Source organism: Tachypleus tridentatus, chromosome 1, assembly GCF_004210375.1.
Source record: "Tachypleus tridentatus isolate NWPU-2018 chromosome 1, ASM421037v1, whole genome shotgun sequence".
Lineage (NCBI taxonomy): Eukaryota > Metazoa > Arthropoda > Merostomata > Xiphosura > Limulidae > Tachypleus > Tachypleus tridentatus.
Window position 1 is genome coordinate 18,776,314 of NC_134825.1, and position 24,573 is coordinate 18,800,886.

Genomic DNA, 24,573 nt, shown 5'->3' on the forward strand with positions numbered 1-24,573 from the left:
TCCATTAATTCAATACCAGGAAACCTGTATCATTGTATGATAAGCATAGCTAAGTTTCATAAGGTTAGGTCATCTGGTTCAACGAATATAGGATAGGAAGAACAAGTTATCTGTGTGGACTAGTATCTTGTATGTTTCTTCCTTCACAACTTGTACTTTCTTTTGCAACTGCATATGCTAACCGCTAGTACAGCGTTATGTCTCCGGATTTACAACGCTAACATCAGGGGTTCGATTCCCCTCGGTGGGCTCAGTCGATAGCCCGATGTGGCTTTGCTACAAGAAAAACAGAAACACACACACAACTACATAGGATTGTTTGGGAATTTCGCACAAAGCTACTCGAGGGCTATCTGTGCTAGCCGTCCCTAATTTAGCAGTATAATACTAGAGGGAAGGCAGCTAGTCATTGCCATCCACCGTCAATTCCTGGGATACTCTTTAACCAACGAAGAATGGTATTGATCGTAACATTATAACGCCCCCACGGCTGAAAGGACGAACATGTTTGATGTGAGGAATTCGAAGCCGCGACCATTAGATTACGAGTCGAATGACCGTATATGCAAAATGAAAAGAATCATAGACACACGTTTGTGTGTACCTATGAGCTGTATAAGTTGAACACAGAAAACTTAAGTAGGCGTGGACCTAATGCTGGACACGTCCCTTTGTGAGTTTGTACAGAGAAAATTTTATTAGACCATACCCCTTCCTACCTTGTTTAATCACTTTTTGGTGCATCCATTCCTACTCTTTAAATTTTCTAAAACTTTTTTTTTTCCATTTGTTATTTTTTTTCTCTTTTGCAGATGACGTCATCTTATGCATCATTTATTCGTGTTGATATCCTGTACGTATATCATCAGTTAGGGTGTACACGTGATGGCACACATTAAAGTGTAAAATGCCTTTTGAATAATGTAGTGTGTTGTGATTGTGTGCATATATTAAAGTTTAATAAAGTAATTAATTAGTTTAATTAACCACTTCCTCTAGAAGCACATGGACCCTGTGCTATTGTTCTATTTGGTGATCGTATAACCGTGACAAATCTGTTTGTTACAGAGCTAAAAACGTTCAACAATGTCTGTCAGTCAGTGAGATTGAGAACTTTGTAAATTTGTCAGTTTTTTGTTGACGTTTCCAAGTGGTTCTATGACTTGTAATTTTGTACGTGGTTTGTTTACCACGTAAGGGTGCCTCTTAAATATTGTTTCAAGACTAACTATTTGGTTGTTAAAGGTTCATACGAGTAGCTAGTTTCTATTGTGTATCCGTCCTATTTGCATTATAGATACTACTGTATTTATGAATGATAACAACAGTGAAGTAGCTACACAGTCGCACTTCCAACCATTGTAACCTTGATGAGAACAGTTGTACCTTCAAATCTCGTTAAACTGATAAAAACATCAAAGTCTTTCAGAAGCCCTACGTTCAACACCAGAACGCGCACCTGGGCTAAACGAAAATAGACTAAAGATTCACTTACAAAGTATCAATATATTCAGTATAATACTTTACAAGTCACATTTTAAACTCAGAAAACTGGTGAAGTGTTAGAGATCAATAGAGTTGAACTTGGTGAGGAAAATGCTGTTGTCAGACATCTCTGGTTTTGAATACGTAATGGACAAGTTAAGAAGAATGGGAAAATTAGCATCTTCAGTTAATGTGATTTTTATAAAAAAGGTTTAGTCTTAGTAAAAGTATCGTGCTCGAAAATACCACTGTATACTGATGTAATGCAGATATTGTGGTAGAAAAACGTCACACGGCAATTTGATATTGTTATTGTTGAAAATCACTGTTGTTATATGATGTTTCTTAGTGTTTCTTATTTTAGGTTCATTATTAAATTTGAGGGGAGGTTGGCAGATATTCTGATGGTTTGATAATATTAGAAAATATAATGGAAATTAAAAACTTGATCAAGGAAAAGTTGATGAAAAAAACATGGACAATGGTTACTAGGAAGGACACTGTTTAAATTTATTACTTTTCCTCAAGATGGTTTTAAAAATTATACGATGAACGTATAGTTTAATGACTAGATTTTTACTGAAAGTCTACTGTTAATTATTGACCAATGATTTAATTAGCAACTGTGTTATTCTATTACTTAGTCAGTTAATTCAATTTCTTAGTTTAAATTTTGCGAAGTAACTGACTGTTTAACATTATTTGAGCAGTTAGGCCTATCGTTAGCTATGTAGAACTTCTATAACATGTGAAAACCAGCAGAAATCTGCAAAACATTTGCGGTCGAATTAAAATCTTTATTACAATCGAACTTTTACTTATATATATATATATATTCACAGAATTTCTAACATGATACAAAAAATTGTAATCGCAGAGACAAAATTCTGTAAATCCTCTTTATTAAGTTCGACCTATATTCAATAAGGAGATAAATTAACATTAACTTGTGTAAATTGTTTGTTTTTTTCGCTTAAGTTTAGTAAAGATTAAACTATGCTGCACTGAATATGATAAATAATAAATAAACATATGATGTTATTTTACGACATAACGTTAAACATTCATAAAAACTTCAAGAATATGTTGTTCAAAACACATACTAAAGTACATTTACAATCGTCTTTTATTTACGTCCGTTGAAGTGCGCACGTGGATGCATTTAAATAGTAAGGTCAACCGAAAACTGAGAATTATTGTAATATATTGAAATTAAAGAAATGAAAGATTTTCGTTGTCGTTGTCGCTCAAAATCGAACGCTAGATTTTAGGTTTGCAAATCCGTAGACAGTTCAGCGCGGCTTTGCTATAAAAACAAACACTTGAGTGTACCTGACTTTGTGTTATTTGTTTTACAGAAAAGCCTTCAAACATAATATTATTTGTTTTAAATGTTGCGTAAAGCTACTTAGGGACCAATTACTACCTTCGTTAGTCTGTCTACAATTTTAAAGAGACAGACTAGAAAGAAAGTAGCTCGTCAACGCCACCTACCACTACACCCTTGTGCAAATTAATTGAAACAAATGGTGATTTTACAATATTTTCAACATGGCGACCGGTGTAGGCTCGCTGAACCCGCTGATTTCTTTTAATAGTCGTTTTTTTTTTCACAGACGACATCATTAGCTGTGTTATGCAGTACGGTCGATCTATTTGTGGGATATATGACGAAATTATGAGGAATATTACGCCATTCGAAATTGCGTTAGAAGGGCAAGGAGACCAGTCAATAAACAACTTCTTAACAACTCAATGAAGAAAAATGGTATTAATGGGATCTGAAATACAAGAACTGGACGCAAGAACAATGGAGGAAGGTGTTATTCAGTGATGAGACTCATTTATTCGTACAGGGTCAAAGAAGTCTGCATTTTCGCAGATCTACAGGTGAGAAACTTCGAGAATCTCATATCAATCAGTTCGTAAAACGACCCTTGAAAAAGATGTTTTGGGACTTTCTCAGCTACTATGGCGTTGGAGGCTTACATATAGTATAAGGTATGATGCGAGGACCACAGTACATCGAATTTTTGCAGAGAAGAGTCGTTCCAGAATTGAAAAAGAGATTTCCAGATGGATCTGGAATTTTTCAGCAACATCTGGCTCCGTGCCACACATTGAAACTTGTGAAGAATTTTATGACTACAACGCGAATAAAGGTGCTGGACTGGCCTGGAAACTCTCCGGACTTAAATTCTATTGAAAATCGTTGGACGATTTGTAAAGAAAGACTTCGGAAAAAGACTGTACTACGAGAGATAAGCTAATTGAGGCCATAATTGAGGTGTGGTACCGCGATCCAAAAATTAGTAAAGATTGCAGTCAACTCGTGGACTCGATGCCAAAGCGGATTAATGATCTTCTGAAAAATAAAGGTGGTCATATCATGTATTAATTTGTGAGTAATTTTTGGATTCTCAGAAATAAAACGCAAAAAATTGAAAAAAAAATCGTAATTTTCCGTCTTGTTTCAATTCATTTGCACAAGGGTGTAACTCTTGGAGTATTCATTGTCAACGGAAACTGTGATTGACCATCACATGATAACGTTCCCCCAGCAGAAAGGGTGAACATGTTACGGGACGGGATTTGAAACCACGATTTTTACATTGAGAGTAAAACCCTATCCACCAGTCTCTACCAGGCCATACAACACTAGGAAACATTACAACATCATATAATTTGCTGGTTTCCTTTTAACTAGAGCATACCACCATATGACGATCTGTGTCTGGCATGTTTATTGTTGATATTAGCAATATGTACTTTGATACTATTAAAAAATAGAATAATGTATAACTAACTGCACGGTCAATAAAGATATGCAAACCAATGATAAGTTTACAAACTTGCCAAATTTTTATATATTTTCATTTCTCTTCTAACCAGTGAAGTTTGGAACTAGCGAAGGGCTCTAGTTTAAAAAGCCATCCTCTAGATATGAAAATACAATGATAATCCCATTAGGTTTAGTGAGTTTGTTCACGTGAATTGTCACAAGAGGTTATAACACATTCTTAAATGTTCCTGATATAAATTATAATTCCGCAAATGGTAAGAAAGCTATTACCTAACACATTGAACACCTTTATAAAAGATATTCCGTGAAAACCTATAAATACATAAAAATTCAATTCATTGGTGATCATTTTTTTTTCTTTTTTTACTTATTAAAATATGACAATTTTCAGTAACATATATCAACTTTCGTTATGTAACGCGACTTAGGTGTTTGTATGTCGGCACTTTCCATCTGTCGAATTTCCGCAATACTGGCTTTACGGGTTACCAATAGCCTTCATATTTACATTAGATAAAAAACATCGGCAACAGGAACTGTCACTTTCTGTGATTTATATGTTAATGTCTTCACCAGGAAAAAACGGAAAATATTCATTTTTCTATTTTACGTGTTTTATTATCTAGTTGTTGGAGGAAAGATGAATACGGTTGAAAAAAAAAAACATTTGTTGGAAATAAGGGGCACTTTGTTATAAATGTTCACGTTACTAAATTTAAGCGGCTATTTTGAAATTGTTACGTCTAGATATATCTCATTGAGAGCTACGCAAGAAGTGCGTAAAATAAGTATCTTAAAACTGATATGTCAAATCATACCACTGATACGCTATGTAACATATACGGAAAACAAATATTTTGAAATGGTTACGATAAAATTGATGAAGATGAATAGCTTAGATAAATGATTTGAAAAATAAACATTTTGAAACAGTTACGTCGATGTACGTATGTACTATGCAATACGTACAGAAAAATATAACAGTTCTGAAACTGCTACGCCGATATGCGGACGATGTACTCTATGTGAAACTCAGATAAATGATAATTTTTTTTTTAGTATTTAAATCGATACAAATACGGTTGATACACAATGTAACATACTGCAAAAGATGGACATTTTGAACTAGTTTAGTAGAACATACACAACTTTGATATCAGGTTCTTGGAAAGTATGGTACTTTTTTGGGCTCTCTTTTACTGTTTAGAAATTATAACGTTCCCCGGCTGAAAGGGCGAGCATGTTTGGTAAAAAGCTGCGACCCTCAACCACCAGGCCATGAAGCGCCCTAACCACCAGTATTTAGAGCCTTCTCTTTCTTAACAGGCTCAAATCCGAGGGTTGCGGGTTCGCATCCCGGTCGCGCCAACATGCTCGCCCTTTCAGCCGTGGGGGCATTATAATGTGACGGTCAATCCCACTATTCGTTGCTAAAAGAGTAGCCCAATAGTTGGTCGGTGGGTGGTGATGACTAGCTGCCTTCCCTCTAGTCTTACACTGCAAAATTAGGGACGGCTAGCACAGATAGCCCTCGAGTAGCTTTGTTCGAAATTCAAAAACAAACAAACAAACTTTCTTAACTTAGTAAGGTAAATCGTTTAGTTTTAAAAAATGATTTTTTTTTGGATATAAGTAATTTTTCATACATGGGAAATACGTTTTTCACTGAAATGACCTGATTTGGTAGCTAGAACATTTGTTGGATCAACAAAGGGAATCGTATTTTGGTCTTGTGAGGGTGTACAGTTACTTCTGGTCCGTTAGTGAACTTAAGAATATCTTAGGTGTTGTATATAAACACAGACGGTCACTTTAGAACGATTACATATAGGTGAGTACAGAAAAATATTTATTACACGAAAACAGGGATTCTTAAACAGTTCCAAAGAAACCAAAGGCCCATAAATATTTATGTTTAGATTTTATACTATGGTCATGTTTGACATTCATACGATAAAAGAGGTAGACATTTGTTTGAAAAAAACAACACACCAAAAACATGTCCAAAGAACCTGAGATTTCCTATATAACAGAGTAAGACTACACATACAAGTAACCAATAACAACATTTTGAAAATAAGGTGTTCAAAACAAACAAACAAAAGAACTTTGTATTTGTTGAATTTGTCGAATACGTAAAACTAATTTAGTTATATCCCCAGTGGATCGTAAGACATTCTTAACTCACAACCCTGAAATCTAGGCTTCGATTTCTAGTGATAGACTGGATAGAGCACATATGGTTTTGCGTTAAAATCTGTTGAGATATTCGATTATCTCATTATTATAATACAAAATGGTGTATATTGCTGAAAGTTTTAATAATATGTCAACAGTGTTGTGAAATGCGTTTTGCTAGAAGCGTTGAAAACAAGAAAATTGCAATATTCTTAAAAATGTAACTTCTAACAATAAAAAGTCATTACACACTTCTCTCTTAATCATGGCGACTGTGTGGTGTTAATCTCTCTTAATCATGGCGACTGTGTAGTGTTAATCTCTCTTAATCATGGCGACTGTGTGGTGTTAATCTCTCTTAATCATGGCGACTGTGTAGTGTTAATCTCTCTTAATCATGGCGAGTGTGTGGTATTAATATTTCTTAATCATGGCGACTGTGTGATATTAATCTCTCTTAATCATGGCGACTGTGTGGTATTAATATCTCTTAAACATGGCGAGTGTGTGGTATTAATCTCTCTTAATCATGGCGAGTGTGTGGTATTAATATTTCTTAATCATGGCGACTGTGTGATATTAATCAATCATGGCGACTGTGTGGTATTAATCTCTCTTAATCATGGCTAGTGTGTGGTATTAATATCTCTTAAACATGGCGAGTGTGTGGTATTAATCTCTCTTAATCATGGCGAGTGTGTGGTATTAATCTTTCTTAATCATGGCGACTGTTTGGTATTAATCTCTCTTAATCATGGCGACTGTGTGGTATTAATCTCTCTTAATCATGGCGAGTGTGTGGTATTAATCTCTCTTAATCATGGCGAGTGTGTGGTATTAATCTCTCTTAATCATGGTGAGTGTGTGATATTAATTTCTTTTAATCATGGCGAGTGTGTGATATTAATTGTCCCAGAAGATTTTAAAGTACAGTGTGATTTTGTTTTTGCCACGTTTTGCATACATAGACTTTAACGCTATAAATGTTTTGCATATTAACGAAATTTCTCTTGACATAAGGGTTAGCATTTCGTATTTTTTGTTGTTTTATAAAGCATTTAAAATTTAAATTGTAAGTGTTACAGAATAATGGAACATCTCTTAACTTACCGCTCACAAAACCCCATAAGGCAGCATTCATCTCCTGGTAGTAATCGGATGCTACAAGCCACACTAATGTTGCACATGGAGGACGCGTTTTCTCAAACAAGTAATGATATAAAAAAAAACGAATTTCTTTACGTTGGCACACTCTACAACCTGAGGCGTTAAAGAGATAAGATGACGAAATATGAAGCTATAAAATGAATGTGGCAGTAATAGGAAACTAAATTTAGACGTAAATATTTTTCAAACGAGGAGTGGATTTTGTAATTTATTTGAATTAATACTTTTTTTTTCAAAACTTCTGCGCTTATATTCGCTATTTATGAATCTTATCAATAAAAATCCCCCTATCGCCTCTTCAGGTTTATATTATCCCTGAAAATCGTGAGTTTATCTTCATTTTCAGCATATATATTTCATATATGTATAAAGGATAATAACGTTTATTGAATATAAATTAAACTGGGAACAATGAAAGAAAATCAAAATAACTACTGAAAGTTAGCTGAGCTCTAAAAAGAATACAAAACCACATGCACAGTTTCTACTCTCTGACTTAACATTCAGCCGTGTAGTTAAGGCGCTCGACTCCTCATCCGAGGGTGGCGGGTTCGACTCCCCGTCGCACCAAACATGCTCAGTCGTGGAGGCGTTATAATTCGACGGTTAATCCCATTATTCATTGGTAAAACAGTGGCTGAAGAGTTGACAGTGGGTAGTGATGACTAGCTGCCTTCCCTCTAGTCTTACACTTCTAAATTAGGGACGGCTAACGTAGACAGCTCTCGTGTAGCTTTGCACGAAATTCAAATCAAGCCTAACTCATTACAGAAAAGTAAGATATGCTTCGTATTCTATACGGAATAATCCATGAATTAATCAAAGATAAATACAGAATTTTTTAATGAACATTTTTTGATTTCTCAATTCAACGTTTGATATGAGAGGTGAATAGTTATTTAGCCGTTTGGAATTTTTTAAAATTTCTCTCAGGGAAATCGATGACTTATCAAGACAGAAATTCAGGGATCGATCATTGCGATAAGCATACACAGAACAAGACAGTTTAAGGAGTATTTTCGAGTTAAGTAACAAATAAGATATATGACCTTCAGTGGCTCAACAATAAGATTTGAGAGCTCATAAAGCCGAAACTTAGGGTTCGATTATTTAGCTTATGAAGCTTAAACAATTAACTTTTAAACCCTAGGTCAGAGTGTCGTTGTTTTTTTTCCTAACAACACCACTGCCACCTATATTTGTTTATTTAAATAAAAGTTAAGGAGCACACATCAGACTGCATATTACGACGCATAATATAAGCATCTTAAGATGTGTATAATTCTATGTCCTTACTATATTTTACGAAATGGAATTTATAAAAACGATTAAATACAAACTTATTTTTCTAATAAAAAGAAAGCCTGCAGGTTGTGTTTCATAGCCTATTTGAAAGAAATTATTTACAAAATTTTGCTGCTAGGTGCACTTTTAACTAATAAAAGAAAGCCTGCAGGTTGTGTTTCATAGCCTATTTGAAATAAATTATTTACAAAATTTTGCTGCTAGGTGCACTTTTAACTATATGTCATAAATTCGTTTGATGTGATTTGTATTGTGCTAACAGTACTGTTTTAATGATAATAAACACGTGTGTTATGATTTGTATAGTGTTAAAAGTACTGTTTTAATGATAATAAACACGTTTGATATGATTTGTATTGTGCTAACAGTACTGTTTTAATGATAATAAACATGTTTAATGTGATTTCTATGGTGTTAAAAGTACTGTTTTAATTATATAAAACATGTTTTATATGTTGTGTGAAGTGTTAATTGTACTGTTTTAATTATAAGAACGTTTGGTGTGTTGCCTAATGTTGTTCATGGTACGAGATAATAATAAGAAACATTTCATGTGTTGTCTACAGTATTGTTTGATATGTTGTCTACAGTATTGTTTGATGATTAAAGACAATTGTTGTTCTGCGTACAGAGTTAACAGTATTGTTTTAATGATAAGAAAAACTTCACATGTTGTGTAAAATGTTAACAGTACTGATATATTTAAATTATCTAAGATATAAAAATTAGAAAAATTCACTTTGTTTATAGATGTGAAAGTTGCACATTCAGTTTAGCTTAAGTGTCTAGTTTTGTTTACGTAACGAAGAGAACCACAGATGTATTCAAACGAAGAGCTGATAAATACATGAGGCAAGTAACTGAAAAATTTTAAAAAACATTCTTTAATACCTTTATAATCCTTTTCAATGAAACTCTAATATGATACTTATTAAGATGTTGAAAGAATTTCAAAGAAAATTGTGAAACAACCAATATGAGATAATGTCTAATTTCCCTGCGGTATAAAAAGTAATTCATTTAACTTTAACAATAATTACCAGACGATAAAACATACACAATTGTAACGGAAAAAAATATCCCTAGCAACCGTCGCTATGGCAACCTAATATGACAGAGAAAAACACTTCATCTTCTATAAAGTGGGTGGAGGGTTGAGTAATGCCGCCGGGAGCAAAAGTAAGTCACTATTGAATAAATACATCATGCACGTGCAGCAAGAGATTTTATTTGAAACCCCGTTTCAAGGCACTTGGTCATGCTTAGTATCATTGAAAGTTCCTTACAGTTCAGAATCAATTTTATCTATGTACGGATACGTTGAAATACACAGGGTGGAGAAAAAGCCATTGCATTGCTGGTTTTATACGGTGAGTACCAAATAAAATATTAATAAAGACATTTGAATCTAATTTAATTATTTTCTGTTTCACAATAACAGTCAGAAATTAAACTACATTCTAAATTAAACAATGGTATAGCTGTGTTTGCCACATCTTGTATATATACATACATCCATATATATTTAGTCCAAGATAAAGAACCTTCAAATTTTGCTTCATAAACGAACTCATATCAATAATACAAGGAATGCCTTCTAGTTTTAAAGCTTTATGGTTTTTTCTATTTATTTTTTATTAAGGAACTTCTTTGTAAGCATACCATGGTGAACCACTGTGCCCTACTGTCATTGGTTCGTTCAGATAAACGTGTCTTATTTTAATACTGAGTGTGTAATGTGACTGTATAGGAAAAAATAGTTCTCGTAAAAGTGTCGAGTGTATCCCTAGTCATACGGTAAAACTATACGTTTACCGAGTTCTGAATCATAGTGTTGTGTGGATATATATTTGTAAGTGATGTTTGTTTGTGTAATAATTTTAATATTTGGTCATGATTACTTATAAAACACGCTTTTTAAATAAATGTCTCTTTTTGGTGTTAAGCGCAAAGCTACAAAATGGGCTATTTGTGCTGTACCAATTGAGGGCAGCGAAACCTGGTTTTCAATGTTAAAAACATAAAGGTTCACCGCTAAGCCACCAGGGAGGCTGAAATTAAAGGAAATATACGATAAGTAAGAAATTACTTTATCCTCAAATTTATCGATAGATGCTGAATAAACTGTTTTCTTCTAGCCTAAATCGACTGTCAGTTCGGTCACAACCTTTAAATCCGGAGGCTACCGTGCAAAAATTAGTTTCGGTCGTCACGATGTCTCGCAAACAACGAAACGCACTAAAACTGTCTTTCAACGATAATTTAACGTCAAACTGTCGAATGATACAACTTCTGCGGGACTGAAACCGTTTATCAATGATAATTTGGAATTAAAATTGTCGGTCGATTAAACTTTTGCGAAACGAAAACAGTCATTCAACGATAATTTGGTATTAGAATTGTCAAAACATACAACTTTCGTGGAATTAAAACGGTCGTTGAACGATAATTTGGTATTAGAATTGTCAAAACATACAACTTTCGTGGAATTAAAACGGTCGTTGAACGATAATTTGGTATTAGAATTGTCAAAACATACAACTTTCGTGGAATTAAAACGGTCGTTGAACGATAATTTGGTATTAGAATTGTCAAACATACAACTTTCGTGGAATTAAAACGGTCGTTGAACGATAATTTGGTATTAGAATTGTCAAAACATACAACTTTCGTGGAATTAAAACGGTCGTTGAACGATAATTTGGTATTAGAATTGTCAAAACATACAACTTTCGTGGAATTAAAACGGTCGTTGAACGATAATTTGGTATTAGAATTGTCAAAACATACAACTTTCGTGGAATTAAAACGGTCGTTGAACGATAATTTGGTATTAGAATTGTCAAACATACAACTTTCGTGGAATTAAAACGGTCGTTGAACGATAATTTGGTATTAGAATTGTCAAAACATACAACTTTCGTGGAATTAAAACGGTCGTTGAACGATAATTTGGTATTAGAATTGTCAAAACATACAACTTTCGTGGAATTAAAACGGTCGTTGAACGATAATTTGGTATTAGAATTGTCAAAACATACAACTTTCGTGGAATTAAAACGGTCGTTGAACGATAATTTGGTATTAGAATTGTCAAAACATACAACTTTCGTGGAATTAAAACGGTCGTTGAACGATAATTTGGTATTAGAATTGTCAAAACATACAACTTTCATGGAATTAAAACGGTCGTTGAACGATAATTTGGTATTAGAATTGTCAAAACATACAACTTTCGTGGAATTAAAACGGTCGTTGAACGATAATTTGGTATTAGAATTGTCAAAACATACAACTTTCGTGGAATTAAAACGGTCGTTGAACGTTAATTTGGTATTAAACTTTTATACTCGTCGGTTTATCGCTTGCAGATAAATCTCAGTTAGAAAACGAATTCTTCCCCTGTTTATCTCAATATTTCAATGAAAGTCAATTGCCTTTTGTAGATGTAATTTAACCATAGAAGACCTGTTCTCAGTGTTAATCAATATATACTGGGAGAATGTTACGTTTTACCCCTAGTCCTAGTTGTCTGTCTCATTGCTGGAGTTAAAGTGATTAGAAAGAAAGGTAATTCCAAAAAAAAAAACCGTTAGAATTTGATCAAAATGGCAGAAAAAGGTGAAAGAAGTGTGAGATCTTTGACTGATTGACGTACTTGGATATGATTAGTATGGTTTCAACTAACGAAATTTGTAAGAAATAGGTTAAAGAACACTTATTGTTAAGAACGTAGAATGTCGCGGATGTCACAATCACGTAGAGCGTTATTCTAACAAGTCAACGTGGGACGACGACCCTGAGCAAAAGTAGCTTTACTTTAGAAGAATTTTCATGAACATTATAATATAGTAATAATAAAATCTTAATGTTTCCCAGAAGTGTTTAATCTTAAGCTCCAGTTCAATCTACACTTTTATCAACGTGTGTTATTGGGTTATACTAGTTTCAGAGAATTCCATTACTCATCTGTAGCCCTAAACACAAATTAATCAAAGATCGATAAGCTGGACATATATCGTAGTGAAAAGAGTTAGACTTCGAGATAAAACAGTTTTTGGAATATTAAATGTATTTATTATAGCTGCAATTGTACGGCTGTGTAACGTGGAGAACTGAATATTGGCCAATGACAGTGTTTCTTCTTCACATATCTAGTGTGTAGGTTTTATCATAGTCAATATAAAGCACGTTTGCGCCAATAACACCATAAAATGCCTTGAAAATGTATCTCAGAACGGCTAGTATGGATATTAACACTTTTACTAATAAAATAGAGAACAACGTTTCGACCTTCATAAGTCATCTTCAGGTTAAAAAAATAGGATAGGTGTGTGTGCACGCGTTCAAGTTGTTTGTTGTGTCCACCGATGGGTGTCGAACCCCTGATTTAAGTGTTGTAAATTCGTAGACTTACTCCTGTCTCGCCGGGGGCCCACTCGATAGGAAACAACATTAGTTATACAGTCATTTAGTCTAATTTTAGTTTTACGATCTATTCCTTTGCTAGCGAGATTGAAGCAGTCGAATTCAGAGTCTAAGGTTAAATATATTGAGTCTGTTCCTGACTGACATTAACCTTGTATGATAGATAATCTTGTAAAATGTATCCACACTATAATAAGTATTGTTGTAACAAATGACTTATATAAGTAGTTCTCTAACCAATGATATTTTTATTTCATCACACTTGGCCTGATGAGCTTTGGATTATTTGAAATGCGTCGTAGGCAATGAATATGACAAATACAGCTTGGTTGGAATACTATTAATTATACAGTCGTTTAATTCTTGAAAATCCATGAATTGCTAGACATAGAACGTGGTGTTTAATTAAGTATATAATAGGCCTAATACTAATGTCTTTTAACAAGTGTAGTTTGGATTAAGTATATCATAGGCCTAATACTAATGTCTTTTAACAAGTGTAGTTTGGATTAAGTATATAACTAATGTCTTTAACAAGTAATACTAATAGTCTAATGTCTTTTAACAAGTGTAGTTTGGATTAAGTATATCATAGGCCTAATACTAATGTCTTTTAACAAGTGTAGTTTGGTTTGATTTTTGAATTTCGCGCAAAGCTACACGAGAGCTATCTTCGCTAGCCGTACCTATTTTAGCAGTGTAAAACTAGATGGAAAGCAGTTTTCATCATCACCCAACGCCAGCTCTTGGGATATTCTTTTACCAACGAATAGTTGGATTGACAGTCACATTATAACGTTCACACGGTTGAAAGGGCGAGCATGTTTGGTGTGATGGGAATTCGAACCCGCGACTCTCAGATTGTCAGTCGAGCACCTTAATTAACTGGCCATGCCGAGATACCAAGTAAAATAAGTAAACAAGTGAGCCTAACATTTTCTGACAAACTACTAGTGGATCACCCACTGAAGTGATGAACAAGGACTACGACTTATCTAGGTAGTTTGGTAAGGGTTATCCTTATAAGAACACATTATATTGGTGTTTAAAGCTAAGAACTGTGTGGTAAACACGGGTATTAAAAACAATTTTTTTACTGGTGAAGTTGTTAAGAATTTTATTTACTGATTGTAGCTGCTCTTGGGGTTTAGTAAACATGGCGATTTTTATCTTGGAAGTAATGAAATGTTTTAATCAGATATCACGTGTTTGTAGTCATAGCTCTTAATCGATTGGTGAAGAACAGGAGAACACATAGTTCTGAAGATCGATATGCATTAGTCATCGAAGTTTTACCTTTTTCAAATAATCTAGTGATATGAAGGTTGTAGAAATTGATTGTTTGTTTTCTGAATTTCGCACAAAGCTACTCGAGGGCTATCTGTGCTAGCCGTCCCTAATTTAGCAGTGTAAGACTAGAGGGAAGGCAACTAGTCATCACCACCCACCGACCAACTATTGGGCTACTCGTTTAGCAACGAATAGTGGGATTGACCGTCACATTATAACGCCCCTACGGCTGAAATGGCGAGCATGTTTGGCGCGACGGGGAGTAGAAATTGATACGGTTTAATGAAAAATTTAAACAAATTTGTGGAGTCTAATATTGGATTTGTATTTTTTTTTACTAATAAATGTTATGAATATAATATTTTATTCTAAAAGAAAATAAGGATACGATAATGAGTGAAACCTTACATTTGCTGATAAAACGTGAAGGTAATGAAGCAATAGCTGAACACGAGAATCATCTGGAACTCAAGAGTTTGTAATTTAATAAAATTTGGAAGTGGTCGAGCTATGAAAACAGAATGCAAGAAACAATACCAAATTTTATGTACACAATTATTAATAATATTGTAACATTCATAATAATTATATGATGACATATTATTAACACGTATAACACAATGTAACAAACACATAAAAGTCGATCTTACAAAACAAAGCCTGCTTTTTAAAAAGTAGTATACAGTTCTACTTTTCATAAATTTTAAAACATTCTGGGTTTCCATTCTGAACAATGTATTCTATGAAAGAAGAGAAATCGCTTTGTAATCTATATAATTTAAAATGTTAACAGTTTACAATTACGTTCAGACAAATGCTTCTCATTTTAGAAACCTTATCGTGGCAGATCAAAGAGGAACGATTCGTTTGTCTATTCACCGAAAACATTCCATTGCACAGCGAAAGTAAAATAGGCCCAGTAATTAACAATGATGAAATTAAGTTGTGTTCTCTAATATGTGCGCTATCGTACTGGTATTTCGATACACATTTGTAATCCATAGCAGTATGAGATATGAAATATGGGGACACTTTCTTAACTAAATAACATGTTGAAAAGCTTCTTGAACCACGGAAATTTCAAATTAAAACTTACGATATAAAAGCAACGTAAATATACGAGTAACGAGTTTAAGAGATTTGGCTTTCAAGTCCAGTTTATTGTACTTCTCATAAACGTTTTCATATTTCTTTCTTAAGTTACAAAGAAGCAGACGTCCTCACCCGTGTTTCTCTTTTTTTGTATTTGGAGAATTTAAATAGCTAAGTACTTCTGTGGATGTACAGCTTTGTTTTACTGTTTCTTTACCGTGTATTTTAATCCAAACTTACATCGTGAGCTATTTGATTTATTTCCACTGCGGAGAACCAAACCATAGATTGTAACGTTTTAAATTCTCAAGCCACCTGGGTGCCTGCCAATCAGAAAGATACGTTCAATAGGAATCCATCTTACTCCAAGTGACTTAAGTGAATGAACACTTTAAAACCGTTTCTTGGATATCTTTAAGCGACGGTTATTTCAATCTTTGTAACCATACCCTTATCTGTTACATATATTTATTTATCACCTCATGCAGCTTATAATATTTAATGTTATTTTCTTAGCTACCAAGAAGAGAGTCCCCACTGGTATAGTGGTAAGTCTACAGATTTACAACGCTAAAATCAGGGGTTCTATTCCCCTCGCTGGATTCAGCAGATATCCCGATGTGGCATTGTTATAAGAAACAAAAGCACACACTTGTAAGAAAAGAACGTTGAATGAATTTTATTTGACGTTTCTAATCATGTTAAAATAGAGATATAAACAATTTAAATTATCTATACTTATAATAATTGAAACGTAAGTAAAAAACAAAAGAGTAACCTCAAAACAAGAACAAAGAAATACATTATTAGTAAATCACGTATGTCAAATAACTGTCTCATTTCTCTATAGAAGTTTTCCCTGAATATTTTAGCAATGTTATATCAGCTTTTGTTTTCTTCTATTTCTCGTTTTTTGTTTGTACATTTCGTTTGTAAGTTTCAGTGGGTTCATATTTGTGCTTCTAACGAGTATACATTAAGTTAATTCATTTTCTTATAATATCAGTAACGAACATATTGATACTGTATTACAAAGCATCAATTTTGTTATATAATTTCTATAATTGATTCGTGGTGAATTACTGGAATTTTTTTCATGAAGAAACTTTGTACATACCACCTCGGACACCACCGCGGGAGATTGGCTTGTTTGTCCACTGGACGGTTTCTGTTCCTCCGGGCTTGCCATTACCGCTTCGCGAAAACGCTTCTTTCTAACTAACTTGAATTCTGGATATAGGTTTTCTTTAACTCTTAAGTTTTGTTATCCAAACCCCTAAGTGTTTACCATTATTTATGAATATTGATAAAGATTATATTAACTATAATATTAGTAGAGGACGAGAAAATCTGGACTTTTCCTCTTGTTTTCCAAAGTGTTGTGTGTATTCGTCTGATGTACATGAAATGTTATCGTTTGAACGCGTTCGCTAACGCCATCCTTACGCTGAGTAGCAAAGAGTTGAAGGCGTGGCACTGAAAAACTCACTAGGTGACGTTCCACTGCTCTCTGCAGTCAAAATATTTATTTGAAAACCGCGTAAATATGGGCATATAATACGAAATTAAGATTTGAGTGTCGATGTAAGGATTTCACACACGTAGAGTTATTTTGAAATTTCCATCTACAGGTGTCCTTAAATGTAAAGTGAGTCTAAAATAATGTTTTGATTATTATAAAATAATTGTTTGTTTTGTTTTTGAATTTCGCGCGAAGCTACTCGAGGGCTATCTGCGCTAGCCGTCTCTAATTTAGCAGTGCAAGACTAGAGGGAAGGCAGCTAGTCATCACCACCCACCGCCAACTCTTGGGCTACTCTTATTACCAACGAATGGTGGGATTGACCGTAACATTATAACGCCCCCACACGGCTGAAAGGGCGAGCATGTTTGGTGCGACCGGGATTCGAACCCGGGACCCTCGGAGTACGAGTCGAACGCCTTAACACACTTGGCCATGCCGGGCCATCAAATAATTAAAGGATACTAAAAATATTTTCCGTTGCACTAATATAACCATGTCCAATTTAGGTCTCTGAAAATAACAATTTTGTTCTGTTCTAGCTACGCTATTAAGTCTGGGTTTTCGAAACCATTAGTTACGTTTCACTGTAGTTAAAGCAAAATTATCTTTATTTTTCTCCATTTTTTAAAAACAAACAAGTTATATCCTGCCAGAGTTGTTTTGTTACTTCCAATTCTTTATCATGTATAAAAATACCTATTTCTTACTGTTCCTTGATTTTTTCACGACGTCTGAAAACAATGGCTGTGGCCCAGTGATATTGATAGTCTTATCACTTCCATCTTAACGATGTCTTAAAACTATAGTTATACTCTGTTATTATATTATCATTTCCATTACAACGATGTCTCACAACAATAGTTACAACCCTGTTAACTAAAATATAATTATATTGTAACGATGTCTCACAACAATAGTTACAACCCTGTTAACTAAAATATTAATTATATTATAACGCTGTCTCACAACAATAGTTATATCCGGCTCATTATATTATCACTTCCATTTTCATGATGTCTAACAACAGTAGTCATAACCCTTCTATTATATTATCATTTCATCTTTCAAATCTTTCACATGATTTTATTTATTCAATTGAAGTGTATATCTAATATTTAAAAATAAATATGCTCACATACATAGTAATGGCAACAAGTTTCGAACTTAGAAATCAAAGATGACAATACGGAAAGATACAATGCATTTACATTACAAGTGAGGCAAAAATAAGTTTATAAAAGTAAAGGAAGAACAGTCCAGAACAAAGTCTTATAAAGCAGTTAATTTATTTAGAAATGAGTAAGCGAACATAAAGATGCGTAAATTTTCAAAATAGAAAACACCAAAATGAGCAAACCCAATACAATTGGCGTGTGAGCTCTAGAGTTTAGGACCAGTTAACCGGAGGCGACGTACATTTTATAGCCTTTTGATTACCAATAGTGGTGTAACACGTTAAGCTAATGTTTTAATAACAAGGGTATGTTTTAACCCTTGATCATTAGATAGTTTTACCCACACATGTATAGTTCAAAACAGTTTAGAGATGTATACGTAAATCATGTTGGCCATATAAGACTTTTTCATATATTGGTGGGCTGAGTATGGCTAGGTGGTTAAGGCACTCGATTCTTAAGTTGAGGGTCGAGGGTTCGAGTCCCCGTCACACTAAACATGCTCGTTCTTTCAGCCGAGGGGACGTTATGGTGACGGTCAATCCCACTATTCATTGGTAAAAGAGTAGCCCAAGAGGTGGCGGTAGGTGGTGATGGCTAGCTGTCTTCCCTCTGGTCTTACACTGCTAAATTAGGGACGTCTAACGCAGATAGCTTTCGCCAAGCTTTGCGCGAAATTTCAAAACAAGCAAAAAAACAATCATGTATTGGTAGCAGAAAGATAAATGCAATTTAAAGATGAAACAAAATTACTGAAAAAGTTGATATGTTTGGATATTACTACATTTTGTATCATCTTAAAATGTTACGAATTACACCAGCCATTGTTATTTAATAGATTTCTTGTAAGTCTCGAGAATTACACTGAACATCTGTTGAATGACCTAATTGTGAATGTTTTCTTATTCTAGTTTCAACATTCCAGCATTTTATCCTATAATTAGAACATTAGATGAACTCAGGGATGTAAGAGGGCGTCAGTAGCTGCTGGTAGAATGCAGATGTTTGTTTGTTTGTGGAATTTCGCACAAAGCTACTCGAGGGCTATCTGCATTGTCTGTTTTTAATTTTGAAGTAAAAGACTGAAAGAAAAAGTTAGTCAATTCTTGAGCTACTCTTTTTACCAACGAACAGCAGGATTGGCCATTACATTATAACATCCCTACGATTGTAAGACTAGAGGGAAGACACCTAGTCATTACCACTCATCGCCAACCCTTGGGCTACTCTTTTACCAATGAATAGTGGGATTGACTGTCACCATAACGTCCCCACGGCTGAAAGGTCGAGCACATTTAGTGTGACAGGGACACGAACCCGTGACCCTCCGATTAAGAATCGAGGGCCTTAACCACCGAGCCATGTCCAGCCCACCAATATATGAAAAAGTCTTATATGGCCAACATGATTTACATATACGTCTCTAAACTGTTCGGTAATAAGATTCTTACCAGCAGACCGCCGATCGCTAAGGTGGAAATAGAACAACACAGATAAGTCTAAATAACAAATGAGGCGGAATTAGTAAGAAAACTTGGTGCAAAACAGGTAAATTATTCTCAGATGATTATGTAAAAATACAACCGACACTCAGAACGATAAGAAAGTTCTATTATCAAAAATCCCTTTACTCATTGGCTGAAATGAGTAGATTAATGTTAGTTGGTGGCCATTGGATAGCTGGTTGAGTAATAGAAAGTCAAGTCTCATATCTTGGAAATATATAGATATTTATGCATTGCTTCTTCAAATGGGACCTATTGAAATGTTTATCATATCTTTTATATTACGAACCCGCACGATAACAGAGAAATTCAATATGGCGTATAAAATAGTCGCCTGAATTCCAAACATTTTCAACGTAAGAGAGTCAACAGAAGATATAACAAAATTTATCTGGAAAATACGATTTTTCTTTCGGGGGGCAAACGATGAAAGGAAGGTAACGAGTCGAAGAATGAAAATAGTCTTGAAAAACAGTGTGTCTAGTTTACATACACCACATTAACACACACTCACACGTATTAGTAGCTTAAGTTAATGTGCAACGATGAGCAGATAAAATGGTTGAGCATATGAATCAGTTTAATGGAAAAAGAAAGTTTTTGGAACAGATGGTTTAACTTTAAATAGGGCAGAGGCTGACTCGTTTGCAATGAATCACTGTTTTCAACTGGGACTAGACAGAGGTGAATGCCAGTAGAAATGAAATACAGAAACAATAAAACAGAAAAGTTTAGCTAGTGCAGAAGAAGTTCTAAGATTAGGACTAATTGTTACTGTTGCAATGCTAGAAATATAAGAAATAGAATAGATGATTCTAGAGGACTGGTAGGAACAGAACACTTTGGTATAATGGGAATAACTAAAACGTGATTGAAAGTAGACAATTTTGATGACAGTAATTTTCTTTGAAATACATGGTTACAGGTTATAGTGATAGAGAGGGATAATTGGTTGTTTGGGGATTTAAAGCACAAATCAATTTCATTACCTTTTGCAAACTACCATCGTTAATGAAACTGTAAAACATCAAAGTTAACCTTTTTCAAAGGCATGTATAAAATGGTGCCTCGAAATTAAAATGTAGGTACTTCAGATCTAAGTGTCACAAAAATCATACATTGGTGGGTCAGTACAAGATATAAAACAAAAACTACGAGTAAAATAAACTGTGGACAATGGACAGCATACATCAGACAGCTTCCTTTTTCCGATAACTAGGTAGCTAAAGAACAATCTATGGTTTGATTAGGAAAATCTTATATGAACTTGGTCACTCCAAATCCACTACCAGCTGTTGCAAAGCCGTGTCTTGATCATAGGACCTTAGTCCATATACAGGTACAATTGTGATAATGCTAGATCAGATGAAATTATTTGCAGTGTCAATAAGCTCGTTCTTACGAATACTGATGTGGCCAAGTAACCAGAAAACTGAATAAAAACGAATGACAGAGAACATTGGGCCACTTCTTTCTGAATGTTCAAAAGAACAAGATGAGAACTCACATTAAACGATTCCAGAAGCAGTAAAGAGCGAAGAGGGTCAGTGTAAATAGTGCAGATAGAGAACTGATCAGTTGCTATGTGATTCAAGGCAAGAGAAATGGCATACAACTCGGCAGTGAATATAAACACTGTTGAGGGAATCACGTGAACAGCCACTGAGCTACAACATACCACTGTAGAGCCTTTAGAGTCAACTGATTTGGAACCATCCATATAAAATGGAACAGAAGAACTGTTCTAAAGATGTTCGGCAAAGAGACGATGGCACTTTCAAAAGGGAGTGTTCGTCTTCTTCTGATGATCCATAGAACAGAGTGTTAATGAGGGATGAGGAAGGCTGATAATCATATTCAGCAACATCATCCAATGATGACAGACCCAGTTCAACCAGTTGTTTCTGGATACGATGGCCAAATGGAGGAATTGAAGACAACCGGTTATCAAAGAACAAAGCCCACCAAAGAAGAAAGACACAAACCCAGGTGAGATGACGATCAAAGTTTGGTAGGATATTGTGAATAAAGTTGCAAAAGTCTGGATTGAAGAGAAGGTTCATAGGACCTAAAGAAAGGGAAAGAAATGGTTTTATATGAGTTACATCTCGTAGATGTTGAGGATATTGGATCCATTTATATTTTTGTTAATGGACATAACATGAAAAGGCCTTTAATGGGAATTTCTACAAACTACCAGATGACAGTGATGAAATTAATGAGAAATCTTACACTGCGATTAAGGTTTCAGCTTTTACCCATAATTATGGGTAATTTTAATTTCAGACATACAGATTGGAAAATATTAGAGTTAAACCATGAGAAAGAAAGTGTTTTGGAAACTCTTCAATATAGTTTTCTACCATTTGATAAGGAACCTTCTAGAAACAATGATTTTTTGCATTTAATGTTAATTTATAATAAAAAATGATTGAGAGGGTGGAAATTGATGAACATCTGGGTGCAAGTGATCATTGCTCTAATAGGTTCAATGTTGTGCTACGTATAGGAATAAGGAATAATGATATTTTCATTACAAATTTCAAAAAAAGCAAATTTTGAAGAGACGAGACAAGAATTATTTGTTGTGAATTGTAAAACTGAACTATGTGGAGATACTTATTAACCTTAGGAATTAAAAAAATACTTAAATATTCAAGATACGATATTTAAGAAAAGAGTAACTCCTAGTAAAAATCAGGTTGGCTCACAAAGGGTATAAGGAGTGAAGTTACAAATTTCAGAAATTTAATTTTACTGGTCTTATGACAGACGTGGAAGATTATAATAAGATCAAGAGAGTTGGTCCAAAATGAAAATAGGATGTTCATAAAAAGGTTGATTGAAAACATGAATATTAACAGTAAGGATTTATTTAAATACTCTAAGGGTGAAAGATGCTAGGATGGGAGTAGAGAATTTGAGGGATGACAAATAACAGCTCTCATCTGATGATTATGAGATGGCTGGGTTGTTACATTCTGTTTTATCTTCAGTTTTTACTAATGAAGATTTAAGTAGTATTTCTCATCTTGAACAGTTGGTAGATAGAAATAAGACTAAACAAGACGATTTCATTAATCATGATTGTTGTCTTTTAAAAAAATAAAAGAGTGAGAGAGAATTCTGATTGAAGTGTTTAAGACTGTAAAGGAAACTTATTGTGCTGACCCATCATCCTTTTAAACTTAGCTCTGAGGATGGTATAACTTAGAAACTTATAGTGCTGACCCATCATCCTTTTAAACTTAGCTCTGAAGATGGTAGAACTTAGAGACTTATAGTGCTGACCCATCATCCTTTTTAAACTTAGCTCTGAGGATGGTAGAACTTAGAGACTTATAGTGCTGACCCATCATCCTTTTTAAACTTAGCTCTGAGGATGGTAGAACTTAGAGACTTATAGTGCTGACCCATCATCCTTTTTAAACTTAGCTCTGAGGATGGTAGAACTTAGAAACTTATTGTGCTGACCCATCATCCTTTTTAAACTTAGCTCTAAGTTTAGTTTTATTTTCTAACAGGGTAGTTGGTCTTTGCAATGAGTTCCCTCCTGATGTGATAAAGGAAGTAAGTTTTAGTCGAGGCTTAATAAATGTACGAACGTTAAGAGCAGTCTTTCAAATATTGTAAAACAGATTAATTTATTTTATTAGATAGAACAGCGTATTAGATCAATATTTGTTGTTTCTAAATATTATGTTATGTTAAAGTGTACAGGAGACGACTCATAGTTGTCTTCTGAGACACTAGAGGCGCTTCATCAGGTATACTTGAGCTTCTTCGCATTTTCACAAATTCAGTTTTTTTATAATATTAACCACTTTATATATAATATTAGATTCCGTTTCTTTACAGGATGTATTTTAAGCCTGTTGTATGGCCTTTTCATTGGTTTTCAGCTCTCCCTCTCTTATGGCTACATCACTAGATGATACCATATCTGAAATAATTATTCTGATATACGAAAGGTAACTACAGCCAAACTTCGCTCAAGAGTTTATTTAAATAAGAAACTTTGTATATTTTATCATATTCAATACTTGCCTTAATGGGTATCGCTATGAATCGTCTTGTTGAGATGATAGTTAAAAATACGTCAATATCCAATATTGATGTTTTGCTTTCAACTTGTTAGCAATATAATTATATATAGAAGTGACAACGCTTTGCTCTATGTAGAAATCGATGTTACGCGAAAGACGTGCACTCTGTCTGTGATGAAGAAGTTATAAGATTACTACATGACGGACTCAGATGCTTATTTAGAACAAAGCTATCATTGCGCTGGTTAACAGACTGAAGTATCAGAATCAATGGCTGTTGCATCTATTGACCAACTAAAACTTACCATTATTTTATCACAATCTGCTGCGCGTGATTCACCGCAAATAAAACAGTTATTTTCCAAGTCAAATGTTTAAACTGCAGACCTTGTAAATGGGTTTTCCCCTCGGGTTTTTTTTTTCTCCACTGCTATAGAGACTTACACTGACTTGCTTAACTTTAAGTTTTACATAATATAAAGTTTAGTATGTTGATCTACAACTTCTATGACACCACGAAGGAAATGATTCACGAATTAATTCCGTTAGAGAAGTTATTAGTCTATCTGGTCAT

General features: G+C 34.2%; 1 protein-coding gene across 4 annotated transcripts in view; it reads right to left on the reverse strand.

The window, feature by feature from the left end:
* LOC143244137 (dipeptidyl peptidase 4-like) overlaps positions 1 to 24,573 on the reverse strand; it is a 334,696-nt gene that overhangs the window by 98,304 nt on the left and 211,819 nt on the right. The window contains exon 1 of one of the 4 annotated variants that reach the window (XM_076488290.1): positions 16,866 to 17,183. The exons of the other annotated variants lie outside the window; for them this stretch is intronic. Within the exon in view, the coding sequence (XP_076344405.1) occupies positions 16,866 to 16,937 (72 nt within the window). The 5' untranslated portion in view covers positions 16,938 to 17,183. Of the gene's footprint in view, positions 1 to 16,865; positions 17,184 to 24,573 lie in introns of those variants that run through there. 4 annotated transcript variants of the gene reach the window in all.